The 11,903-nt window shown below is 55.7% G+C and overlaps 1 protein-coding gene across 1 annotated transcript; it reads right to left on the minus strand.

The window, feature by feature from the left end:
• DRAXIN (dorsal inhibitory axon guidance protein) lies at window positions 1–11,066 on the minus strand. The gene is made up of 7 exons (XM_033861737.2): window positions 10,616–11,066; window positions 8,049–8,239; window positions 7,794–7,796; window positions 6,612–6,723; window positions 6,103–6,192; window positions 4,255–4,344; window positions 1–643 (listed from the first exon to the last, which is right to left on the minus strand). Exons 1-7 carry the CDS (start codon window positions 11,064–11,066, stop codon window positions 531–533), a joined length of 1,050 nt encoding a protein of 349 aa, XP_033717628.1. The 3' UTR covers window positions 1–530.
• Between the last annotated feature and the right edge of the window lie 837 nt (window positions 11,067–11,903).

The raw sequence follows: 11,903 nt of genomic DNA on the forward strand, positions 1-11,903 counted from the left end.
GACCCTGGACAAGTCATAAAACCTTGCCTCAGTTTCCTCCCCTGTAAAATGGTGATTATGCCTACCTTAAAGGGCCATGTGACAAATGAGATAATGTATGCCCTTCATTTAGCGCAGTGCCTGGTACATAGCAGGTGCTTCGTACTCGTCTCCCAGGGAGTTTCCATTCTTTCCCAGCTCGAAAACCTCTTCCTTTTTAAACTTGAAACAATTGCAGTGCTGCGGTCGGAGGCTAGAGGGCGCCCTCGACATTGCCATCGCGGAGAACGCGGACACCGGGATGCGCTGGCGGTGTGGGTCTCCCATTGGCCGGGTGGTGGCTGCAGGTGTGCTGCTGCTTGGCTCCTGGGCGGGGGCAGTTCGCCCAGGGCTCCCCTCCTGGGGCTGAGTGTCCTGGGTCTGAGCCTGCAGCCTCAGTCATCTGCCTCCCCAGTTGATCTGCCACCGCGAGTTATAAACAAACTGCCCGGCTTCTCCAAGCCTCCCGCGCTCAGTCCCCTGGCCGGTAGGGAGGCGCCTCACGCGGCCCGCTAGACGTTGATGAAAGATCCCTGGTCGCCGTCGGCCGTTTCGGGCTCCACGCAGCGCCCCTTTCTCCGGGTGACCCTGCGGTTCCGGTGGAATTTGACGTAGCAGCGCAGCCCTGGGTGAAGGGAGGCAAGGGGGTCAGGGATGTGACCAGCCAGACCCCTCCGCGCCCTCTGGAACCCCCTGCATCCTCTCACCACGACCCCCTTCTTTTTTCTGTCCTACAACCAACCCATCCCCCGCAGAGCAGCCTGAATGGGCTTAAAAAAGCGAATCACAGATGGAGAAGGCAAGAGTGAACAGATGGAGCACAGGGGATATTTAGGGCCACGAAACTATTCTGTGTGATACTATAATGGTGGGTACATGTCTGCACATTTGTCAAAACCCATAGAATGTGCAACACGAAGAGTGAACCCCTAATGTAAATTATGGACTTTAGTGAATAATGTATCACTATTGGTTCATCAGTTGTAAAAAGTGCACCACACTAAAGTAGGGTAATAGGGGAAACTGTGTGTTTGGGGGGGCATGTGAGAACTCTGCATTTTTTGCACGATCTTTCTGTAAACCTAAAACTGCTCTTAAAAAATAGTCCATTAAAAACCTTTCGTTAAAGGGATGCAGATTCTGCCCTCCCCTATAAAACCTCCCACGACTCCCCATTGTACTCAAAAGGAGATCCAAACTTCCTACCCTGGCTTATAAGACCCTCTGGGACCTGGACCTGCCTCCTGTCTGCTCTCTTCACCTCCCACTCCCCTCCTCACTCTCTAACTCCAGCCACACCCAGTTTTCTTGCTTTTCCTCATACACCCATTCATTTTTGGCTCCAGGGCCTTTGCACTTGCTGTTCTCACAGCCACAAATGCCTTCCTGAAGTTCTTGGCATAGCTGGCTCCTTCACAGCCTTCAGGTCTCAAAGGGACCCTCCCTGACCACCCCAATTAAAGTAGTCGTGGCCCTCCTGGCCCACCAGTGGGAGGGGTTCCTGGCTGTGGCTCTGTCATAACCACATGTCAGGCATCCCCTGACATACATGGGTAGACATGTTTTTCATTTAAGGCCACAGAAGGCCACATCCTCCTGACTGGGGGTGGGAAGAGATTGCTCAGTGTGGCCTGAGCAATCCCTACATTTCAGTTTAGGAGTGACCACGGGGAGAGAGGAGGACATCACCTGCTTAAGATCTGCTTACGTCACTGTCAAGAGAATAAAGGAATTGCTGTGAAGTTTGTGCTTTGGGGTCTAGAATTGACACCTGGATCGCAGCTTTCAGACCTGTGGCCACACAAAATACACTTGGGGGGGGCAGTGGCTTATAAGCAGGAGTGGTCGGTAGCCACAGAAGCCCTTCTGGAACCCTCCAGAATCCAGGCTGGCCTAGACTGCTGGACTTCATCCCTGGAACCTGAGTTCACCATTTTGGGATTTCTCAGAAGTCCTCAGGACTCTTGGTCCTCAGAGGGTTCCTGACAGCCTCTTCCTGGACCATCTTTAATGAGCTGTCATTTCTACTCAATTTTTTTTTTCTGGAGCCTGAGTCTCCACGGAGGAAGCAAGAATTTTGGTGGGACCGACCGGGGTGGGAGAGACCACGGGAAACGAGAGATGGGCTTTTGGCTGCACACATATCTTTTGGATGCCTGAAAAGCGACCCCCTCCTACCTGAGGCCCTGGGGAGGAAGGAAGGACGCCTTCCTGGGCAGAGGGGCTGGGCACCAGCTGGGTGTGTGAACTCAGTCGGGCCACGTCCCCCTCACGTGGGCAGGATGGATCTGGAGGCCCTGGCGCTACTCCGGGCTTCCTGGACCTCCGGGCCATTCTGCACCTCAGTCTCCTCCTCTGCGAAATGGGCCGCCAGCCCGGCACACGGGTAACAGAAGGCAGCTCCCCGGCATCTCCACCCCTGCCTGCCTCCATCCCCTCACCTCCCAGCTGGTCCTCTGTGTCTCCACTCCTGCCCCCAACAGTACTGCGGCCAGAGTGAGCTGTTACACTCGTAAGTCAGACCAGGTCACTCCCCTGCTTAAAACCTGCCGACACCTTCCCATTATAACTCAAAGTCCTGCAGGATCCTCCCCGCCAGCTTCTCCTACTTCCCCTTCTGCCACCTTCCCCGTTGGCTACTGTGTGCCAGGCGCCCTCAAACATGCCAGCCTCATTCCTGCCCGAGGCCCTTGGCTTTGCTCTGCCGCTTGCCTGGGACTCTCTCTCCCTCCCCCCACCCCTCATTTTCAGGTGGCTGGTTCTGCAGTCCGCTCCTGCCCACCCTTTCTAAAACACCTCCCAGACTGCTCACCAGGCCAGTCTGGATTATTTTCTTTACAGCCCCTATCCCTTTCTAAAGACATCTTGTCTACTTATTTGCTTACTGTTGTTCATCTCACTAGAATGGAATCCATGGGCGCAGAACTTGCTGGCTCTCTTTGCCGCTGAATCCCCAATGTCCTCATCAGAGCCCAACACACAGTAGGCACTCAATAAATATTTCTTGACAGACTGGATGAATGAATAATTGGACCTAAGCAGCTTTATCGCTCTCACAGCAGATAATTTTTGAGGCTAATGTGAGAAAAAATTGGGCATGTATCTCAGAATGGTCAACAGAGGGACTGAGACCAAATCCCTTCACTCAGGAAATGTGCGCCCTGGATGTGGGATGACACTGAGTAATTATTGGGCATTTTTGGTATTTTGTTTTTAAAAGAGCACTTATCTCTTAGATGTGTATACTGAAATATTCACAGATGAAATATCTACACTTCCAGGAGTGGCTTCAAAATCCTATTGCAGGGACGTCCCTGGCGGTCCAGTGGTTAAGACTCTGCGTTCCCACTGCAGGGGGCGCAGGTTTGATCCCTGGTCGGGGTAAGATCCCACATGCTGCGCAGCGTGGCCAAAAAAAAGATTTAAAAAATCCTATTGCAACGGGGGAAGCAGATGGGAGGGGAGACAGCACAGATTGGCCATGAGTGAGCATTACTGAAGCTGGGTGACGGGAAATGGGAGTTCATTATACTATCCTGACGACTTTAATATATGTTTGAAATTTTTCAGAATACAAAATTTAAAATGTTCTCCCACTTTTCTAGCTATGTAGGTTTGGGCAAGTGGCTTAACCTTTCTGTGCCTCAGTTTGCTCTTGGGTAAAATGGGGAGAACAATAGCTCCCTTCCTGGGATCGTTGGGAGGTTTAAGGAGATAATGGGTAAAGGGCTTAGCACAGAGCCGGGTACACCTGGGCCCACCTGGGCAGGAGGGCACATACCGCTCCACGTGGGAGCTCCGAGGAGTTAAAGAGGGAGCCAGCCGGGCAAGTGCATCCTTCCCTGGGACAGTGCTGGGAAATCCACCCCCCACTCCTTGTTATCACGCTTGGAATGTCTCCCCTGGGATAGAATTCCGGTATGAAAGCACCAGGCTTCTCAGGTTTGATCTTATTTTAAAAGATACGCTCCTCTCTCCTCCCCTCTCCCGCCTCCAGATCATGGGAGATCATGCCAGCTTGTATTTCAAGAGGTGAGAAAAGCAAATGTGACCAACGATGCCAGGAATCGAGACTAAATGAGTTCACAGATTGTGGGCGCCGAGCAAAGCTGCCCCTGCTCGCTGTCTTCAGCCCCCCAGGGGTTCTCCCACCCCCTTCTCCGCCCACCCCAGCTTGGAGGAGAAAGGGAGGTTGCGAGGTCTCCACACCGAGGGAGCCCCCGATGTCGGGCTCACCTTCCACACACATGCAGTCGTCAAAGCATTTGTTGTTCAGGCCTCGGTTGTGGGGCGTGCAGAGGTGCTCCCGGAGGTCGCAGCAGGTCCCTGCCCACACAGCAAAAGCACACGCGGTGAGCCACGCCGAGCGGACCCTCCCTGTGCCCTGCACACGCTCCCACTGGACAGGAGATACGTCATCTCCACGGTGGGGCCATCCCGGGCAGGATGGACCATCTGGTGCGCAAGGCTCCCAGCTGGAACCACTGACGAATGTCACGGCCGAGGCCCCTGGGGGTGGGTGGCAGAGATCCCCAGACGCCCCAGATGGGCAATTGATTGATCATGGGAGGAGCGAGGGCGCTGTGGGATTCCCCCCCTGGGTGGAATGGCTGGGGGCTGTCAGGTGTGAAGTTAGCATGGAGCTGGGAGGGGCCTCAGTGATCATGGAGCCAACGTCCTCTTTGGACAGATGGGGAAACAGAAGCCCCCGAGAGGCAGGCCCTAGGCACGGCCTCGCCCACCATGGAGCCAACTCTCAGAGCCACTGTTCAGTTGGCCCAAACTTGAGCCTTTTCCTTCTGCTCAGGGTGAAAACAATGGTTTGGAAAGAAAACAGCCTTTCAGGGAGCTGGCGGTCTGGCTTATCCGATGCCAAATGGCTTGTTGGGTTGCTGTTTTGTAGAATATTCTGGTCACTGAATTAACGAGCATCGTGGAGGTGTGCAACTCAGATGTCCCTCCGGAAGGCACTTGCCATCCATCGGCCAGGAGAGCAGTTAGCTGCCAGCCTCCAGCTGTTAACACCTGCAGGAGCCTCCTGAGCCTTCAATGTCACACTGTTCTGGAGCAGAACAGCCCAGGCAGTCACTGGCTCAGCAGGGGTGCCAGGGCCCGGCTACCTGCCCAGCAGGGGCCTCTTCTAACAGGGAATCTTTGCTCTGGAGCTCCCCGCTGGGCTGGCAGGCGACTGCATCACAGTCTCCTGTCCATTCCTCCTTCGTTCCACTTTTATCGTTCACAGGCCTTACCCTACCCCCCACCCCCAGAAACCTCCTGCCCTTCTAACTCCCCCTCGCTATCGTCTTCTCAGAAGTTCCGACTGACCCAATCAAGGGCCAGCAGTTTAGACCATCAATCAAAACCCCAGGCCTTAGGGCTTCCCTGGTGGCGCAGTGGTTGAGAGTCCGCCTGCCGATGCAGGGGACACGGGTTCGTGCCCCAGTCCGGGAAGATCTCACATGCCGCGGAGCGGCTGGGCCCGTGAGCCATGGCCGCTGAGCCTGCGCGTCTGGAGCCTGTGCTCCACACCGGGAGAGGCCACAACAGTGAGAGGCCCGCGTACCACAAAACAAACAAACAAACAAAACCCCAGGCCTCTGTTTTCAGACTGTCTTAATGGGCTCAGCTGCTGGACAGGTCAGGATGTCATTAAAGTATCCCAAGAAGCCCAGCAGTGTCATGATGGAACAAGGACAGAATTAAGCCCAAAAAGACGTTAGGAGAGAGAAGTCGAGAGAAGGATCATCATGATTTAAGGCAGCGTGGGGCAGCGGTTCAGAACCAGGCAGACTCAGGTTTGAGCCACTTCCTAGCTGTGTGACCTCGGCTGAAACACTTAGCCTCTCTGAGCCTCAATTTCCTTGCCTGAAAATGGGGAATGATAGGGTCTCTTTCTCTGGGTTGCTGTGAGGATTAAATAGAACAAAGTATGACAGCAACTCTCAGTAAAGTGGTAGCTGTGGTTGTTATTATTTACCATCCCTAAAGAGTCCTGCTCATGTGTCTGGGAACACCCGCCCCCATCCCTACGCAGGTTCCCCCAGCGCCTGGCCTAGTGCCTTGAACACGATGCTGGTTCGGTACCTGGCAGGCAGTCCTGGTGATGGTCGCAGGGCTCCCCTTCAGCCGGTGATGTTTCATTCCCATCACTGGAGAGTTTGCCCCGGTGTTTCTCTGGGGAAAACAGGATCTGTGGTCACAGGCTGAGGCTCAGCACGGCAGAGAGATTAAGCACAGAACACCAGGGCGAGAGCGCCCACACCGCCACTCCCACAGTGTGGCTTGGATAAGACACAATACCTCTCTCTGCCTCAGTTTTCTCTTCTCTAAAGTGGGATCAACAGCAGAACAGACCTAACTTTTTTTTTTTTTTTTTAAGGTTAAGTGAGTAGCTACGTGGAAAGCGTTTGCCGTGCGATGAGCACTTGAGAGCAGCAAGTCCATTTCAGTTGTCCGTGCCATTGTAGACTCCAGGCCCCCTATCCCACCTTGGACATATGTAGGTCAGGCTGGGGTCACCGAGGCCCCTACCCCAATGGATGGTGGGAGAGGGGAGGGAGCCCAGCAAGGGGTGGCGGGGTGGGTAGACATACCTTTCTTCTTCGTAGACGGCCAGACCTCAGGCTTTAAGTCTTCATAATCGGTCCAGTCAAACAAGGCCATGTCCAGTGTGGGCATCACCTCCCCGTCGGGCCTGGGATGAGCCTGCAAAAGGGGGTAGAGCGGAGGGAGCTTGAAGAGCCCAACAGGTGAAAGAAGAAACGTGGGGCCCCAGGACCAGAGAGCAAAGGAGGGGCTCCTCAGAGGCCAGCTCACCCTGTGCTGGACAGCCTGCAATCCCAGCCCGGGGACATCGAGAGGGCCGCCCAGAGCAGCCACCCCCAGTGTGGGACGGTGCCTACAGGCAGCTGATGTAGTCGGGCAAGTGGTCCAACAGGCCCTCTGGGGGAGGCGGGGGGAGGCAGCTGTGTCCGCTCAGGAGGAAGCCCAGCTGCGTGTTCCCCTGCCCCTTCTCTCCCCTGCAGACGGCATCAGCTCTCTGTGGCACTGTTGAGGCCACGGCCGTGGCTCAGTTCCACTCACAGCCCTGGCCACAGTAGGATGTGAACCCACCTTCAAGGGCTGGGTTCTCAACACATGGGCCTCAGGGGCCCTGCGACAGCACAGGTAACCATGAATTCGTCGGAAATGGCCCACAGTCTTATCAGAATCTCAGGGGGGTGTAAGACCCAGAAAGAGAATAAGAAAGATCTACTGCTAAAAAAAAGTTTTATTTCTTCTACACATATATTTATTTTTGATCATTTTTAATGATTTTATTTTGAAACAAATTCCAAAGCCCCAGAAGAGGTGCAGTGATGCACCTCACGTTAATTGCAACAAGTACCCTCCCTCTAGACTCACCAATGGTCGGTGTATCTGCCACGTTTGCTGGCCTGCTCCCTCTCTGTGTATCTTTTTGTTTCTGTTCTTGTTTTCTTTGTCTGTGCCACGCGGCATGTGGGACCTTAGTTCCCCGACCGGGGATCGAACCCACACCCCCTGCAGTGGAAGCGTGGAGTCTTAACCACTGGACCTCCAGGGAAGTCCCTTCCATATATCCTTTTTAAAGGTCTGAAGCAGATGGGTCAAAGTGTTAACTAAAGCTTGTTAATTCTGGATCATGGGGACATGGTTTTAAAGATTATCATTCTCTGTACTTTTCAGCATGTATGAAATTCTTCCCCAAAGGCCCTGCCCTTCCAGATGCAGAGACCAGTGTGCTGAGCCAACACTTGCTTCCTTGGCATTCCCTAGAGTGAGCCCCCAGGACCACTGCCTGGACAGTGGCAGCCCTCCCTGGCCAGTGGGCCCACTGGCCTGAGCTGGGCTGGACGGGCATCGGGAAACCTGGATTCCATCCAGCCCCGCCGGCCTGGACCAGCTCCTTCCTGCCACTGTGCCTCAGTCTCCCTAAATGTACTAAGAGGGCTTTGCATGACATCATCTCAAGGACGCTTCCATCTCCGAGGCCGCCCCGGGCCCCTTACCTGGGGCCACAGGGATGTGACGGGCAGGATCAGGGACTCTTCTGTGGCAGGTGCTGCCTTAAAGGTGGTGAGGTAGAGTATGGTGGGGGCCAGGCTGGTGGAGGATTCCTCCATCGCGGCATCTGGGCCCTGGTCTTCTGACAGCTCCACCTTCTTCATCAGGGAGCTGGGACCTCTGACCAAGGCTCGGCCTGAGACAAGGAGCAGGAAACACAGCAACTGTATCTGCTTGCCACCCACCACCCCGTATCGGCCCACAGCTGGACCCACATTTCCTGCTGCGAACAGGGGGGCGGCAGGAACCACATGACAAGCTATTGGCTCAGTAGACATCGCTGCTGCCCACCCTCCTGTGGGGGTGGAAGCAGGAGTCTGGGGGCAGGACGAGGGGGGAAAGTCTTGGATGAATTTGCAGTGCTGCTGGGGAGATGGCCCAGGATTCTTGCTCTAAAGCAATATTCCAGCAAGTTGCAGCCAGCAGTGTAAGTGCAACGAATGGAACTTAGTAGGATTAACCATGGAAGGCTTCCTGGAGGAGAGTAAGTTTGAGTAGGGGAGCAACGTGATGAGGCCGAGAGGCATTGCAGGGAGGCAGAGGCCTTTGAGAAGGCTGGGAGGTGAGAGCTCCCTACGTGGTGATAATGACCGTTTTATTGAGTACATGCTGTGTGTGCTGGGACCATGTTGTACGCTGGGTCCTGCTTTACAAGCACTATTTCACCTAACCTTTGCAGGAGCTCTGGCAGGGAGGTACTCTTTCAGCCTCATCTACAGGGAAGGAAACTGAAGCACAGAGAAGTTAGGCAACTTGCCTGAGAGCACACAGCTAGTGAGTATCAAAGCTGAATTCGAACCCAGGTCCATTTGTTGCAAAACCAATACTTTTAACCACTGAAGCTGCCTTCCAAGATATGTGGGCAGGATGGGGTCGGATGAGTGTGAGGGGGGAGAGTGTGCAGGGTTGGGGGGTGGTCGGGAACCAGGGGGCTTCGAGAAAAGCTAGAGGCCCCATGCTCATCCTTGCCTCTTTTTCTCAGGCAAGATCTGACTTTAAGGTTGGTTGGGTCAGTTGGGGCCTCCCCACCATCCAGAGATGAACCCCAGAGAGTAGGAAGGGGACTTGGGGACCACTGAATCTGCTCTATTCATTTTACAGAAGGAAACGAAGGCCCCATCAGGCTGAGACCTTACAGCTGGTCAGCAGGCCTGGGCCTGGACTCCAGACCTCCACTCACCCACTCTCGTGGGAGCGCCCGGCTGGTCCACGGGAGCTGGGGCTGGAGCTGGGCTGGGCTGAGTCCACGCCCCGTGTATGCCTGCTTGCTTGCTGTCAAGGCTGTCACTGCCCCCACCCCACCTGACACGTGATCCCCAGGGGCGGGAGGCTGAGAGTCTAAGCTGGGCAAACTCCCCTGTGTTCTGTCCACCTGGGGGGTCTCAGCGGGCCTGGAAGGGAAGCAAGTCCCAGCTGTTTGCAGGAGAAGGTGGGGCTGAGGCTCCACCACCCCCCTCCTGCAAAGCCCCCCGCCCCCATCCATGCCTGTGGCACTCGGTCTGCCCCTAGAGGCAGTCATGTCACATGTAAAGACTTGGAAGCCGAGGTTGCCTGCCTGGGCTCTGGCCAGGGGAGACCGGGGAGGAGCCTGCTGGGTGGGGCTGCTGGGACACGTTTGTCCTGGGGAGGCTGGGACCAGTGGGTGGTTCGGCTCACAGGGGATTTGGGAACGTGGAGGGAACTTAAAGGAAGGTCAGAAAGACGAGGAAGAAACCCCATCAAACAAACAGAGCAGAGGCAGGAGAAATAAGGACGTGACCGCTCTCCTTGGTCAGCCGTGTCCAGGTCGGAGGACGCGACTCAGCACTGAGAGAAAACTGAGAATTAACTAGTAACAACCACTGCCCATTGCCCCTGCCACGTGCCAGACACCATTCTGGGTGCTTCAGATAGCAAGCCGGCTCTGAATCTACCCTGAGGGCAGAAGGGGCCATGACACTCACTTTGCAGAAACTGAGGCACAGAAAGATGACTTGCCAGTAAGTAGTGGAGCCAGAATCAGACCTGGGGCAGATCTGGCTTCAGAGTCTAAGCTCTCGGCCTCTGCTCTGTGCCTCGGAGTTGATTAAGTGATGTGCTTGGAGGGCACCGAACTGTCCCATCTCTATTCAGGACTTACAGTAGGATGGATTTAGGTCAGATACGAGGTAGAACTTCCTGATTTAGGAGGACGATCTACTGATAAGACTGAGCTCCTATGGCCACATGTCCTTCTCTTCCTCCCATGCTCCACACCCAGGCCTTTCCCAGCATCCACTTCTTACCAGATCCCTCTGACTTCAGTGAGACCCCTCCCTTCCTCTGGGGGTCCACTACCTGTCCCCTTTGGGGACCCTGGATGTCCTCCCAGGGACCTCACACCATTGACACCGCCGCCCCCCACTTTCCCCCCCTCCCCCGCCTCCCTGTCCTGTCCCTGAAGTCCCCTTGGCCCTTTGGATCTGATCCCTCTCCCCCACTCCCCCTCCCCCTTTCGTTGCAGGGCCCCACCCCCTCGAAGACCTCCAGCTACCTCTGTGCAGTTTCAACCTCTCCTTACGTCTCTTGTGCTCCCTGCCTCGTTTCTTCACCCTCTCTGACCCTGGAGACCGGCTCTGCTTCTCGGGGTAGGGCAGTGTCAGCCCCAGGAGCAGATCCTTGTCCTGCAGCAGGCCTGCAGGACTCTGCCCAGGCAGCAGCCCCCCTGCCCCTGGCAGCCTGGAGGCCTGCCTGGTGGTGGCAACCACAGCCCCATCCTGGGCCCGGCCAGGTGTGCCTGGGTCACGCTCCTTCTTGCCCAGGCCCTGCCGGTGGTGGTGGCTGGTCTGGGGCGTCCACAGTGCTGGGCCCGGGAGGTCGATGTGATTCTCCGGGAGGTTCCGAGCAGAGCTTCTGGGTCCCAGGGAGACTGCCAGGCTCAGCTCCAGTAGCAGGAGGAGGGCGAGGAACAGCATGGGGGCAACGTGGGTGGTGGGCCCAGCCATGGGCGTTTCCCTGCAAGAAAAGCAGGACTCTAAGGGGGCAGCCCTCCTCCTCCTGCACGGCCCGGCTCCCCAGTCCCCTCACCCCCACTATTATAGCCTAGTGTTCCTCAACAGGGATGGAGGGGGACTTGGCCCCCTCACCCCTCCAGGTGACATTTGGCAACATCTGGAGACATTTTTGGTGGTCAAAGCTAGGCAGCACCACTGACTTTACTGGGTGGAGGCCAGGGATGCGGCTAAACACCCTACAATGCTCAGGACTCCCCCGTGACAGGGAATCACTGGCCCAGAGAGACCCCAGCGCTGAAGCTGAGAAGCCCTGGTTCCAATAGTTGAAGAAGCGCCCAGGTTCCAGATCAGTCTAGATTCCTCTTTCTCTACAAACCTCTGCCTTTGGCTAAGTTCCCCGGAATGAGCTGAGTCCCTCCAAGCTCAGAAATAGGCCGACAGTCCCAGAGACTTGCCTCAAAGCCTACATTCAAACAGAGGGAATAATAGCACATGAGCACGTGCTGTAAGCAGGAATCGTGTTCAGCGCTTGGTGTGAATGTCTATCCCTTGGTCCTTTCACCGAGTCTCTGAAGTGACGCCTATTCTTTTCTGAAGTGGAAATAAAGGCTCAGAGAGGCCGCCACACGGAGTACGTGGCACATATGCAGCTGCTAGGCCTGTGCTCTGGGCTCCCACGTGCTGTCCCAGGACAGCCCAGGCCTTGCCTTTTCTTTTCCTCCAAGCTCCAGGCAGGTTCTGACAAGGCAGGCGCTGTCCCTGCTGGGGCTGGGGAGCTCTGGAGGCTGGACTCTGACCCTGCAGGGTGGGGTGAGCTACCTCTGACCT

The sequence above is a fragment of the Tursiops truncatus genome, chromosome 1, assembly GCF_011762595.2.
Source record: "Tursiops truncatus isolate mTurTru1 chromosome 1, mTurTru1.mat.Y, whole genome shotgun sequence".
Taxonomy (NCBI): domain Eukaryota; kingdom Metazoa; phylum Chordata; class Mammalia; order Artiodactyla; family Delphinidae; genus Tursiops; species Tursiops truncatus.

Excerpts from the sequence above, each read along its gene's own strand:
- DRAXIN (XM_033861737.2), bottom strand. The coding sequence starts at position 11,066 with ATGGCTGGGCCCACCACCCACGTTGCCCCCATGCTGTTCCTCGCCCTC. Across the intron at positions 8,240-10,615 it reads GAGGTTGAAACTGCACAGAG|GCCGAGCCTTGGTCAGAGGT; the intron begins GTAGCTGGAGGT and ends TCCTTGTCTCAG. Across the intron at positions 4,345-6,102 it reads TCACCAGGACTGCCTGCCAG|GGACCTGCTGCGACCTCCGG; the intron begins GTACCGAACCAG and ends CTGTGTGGGCAG.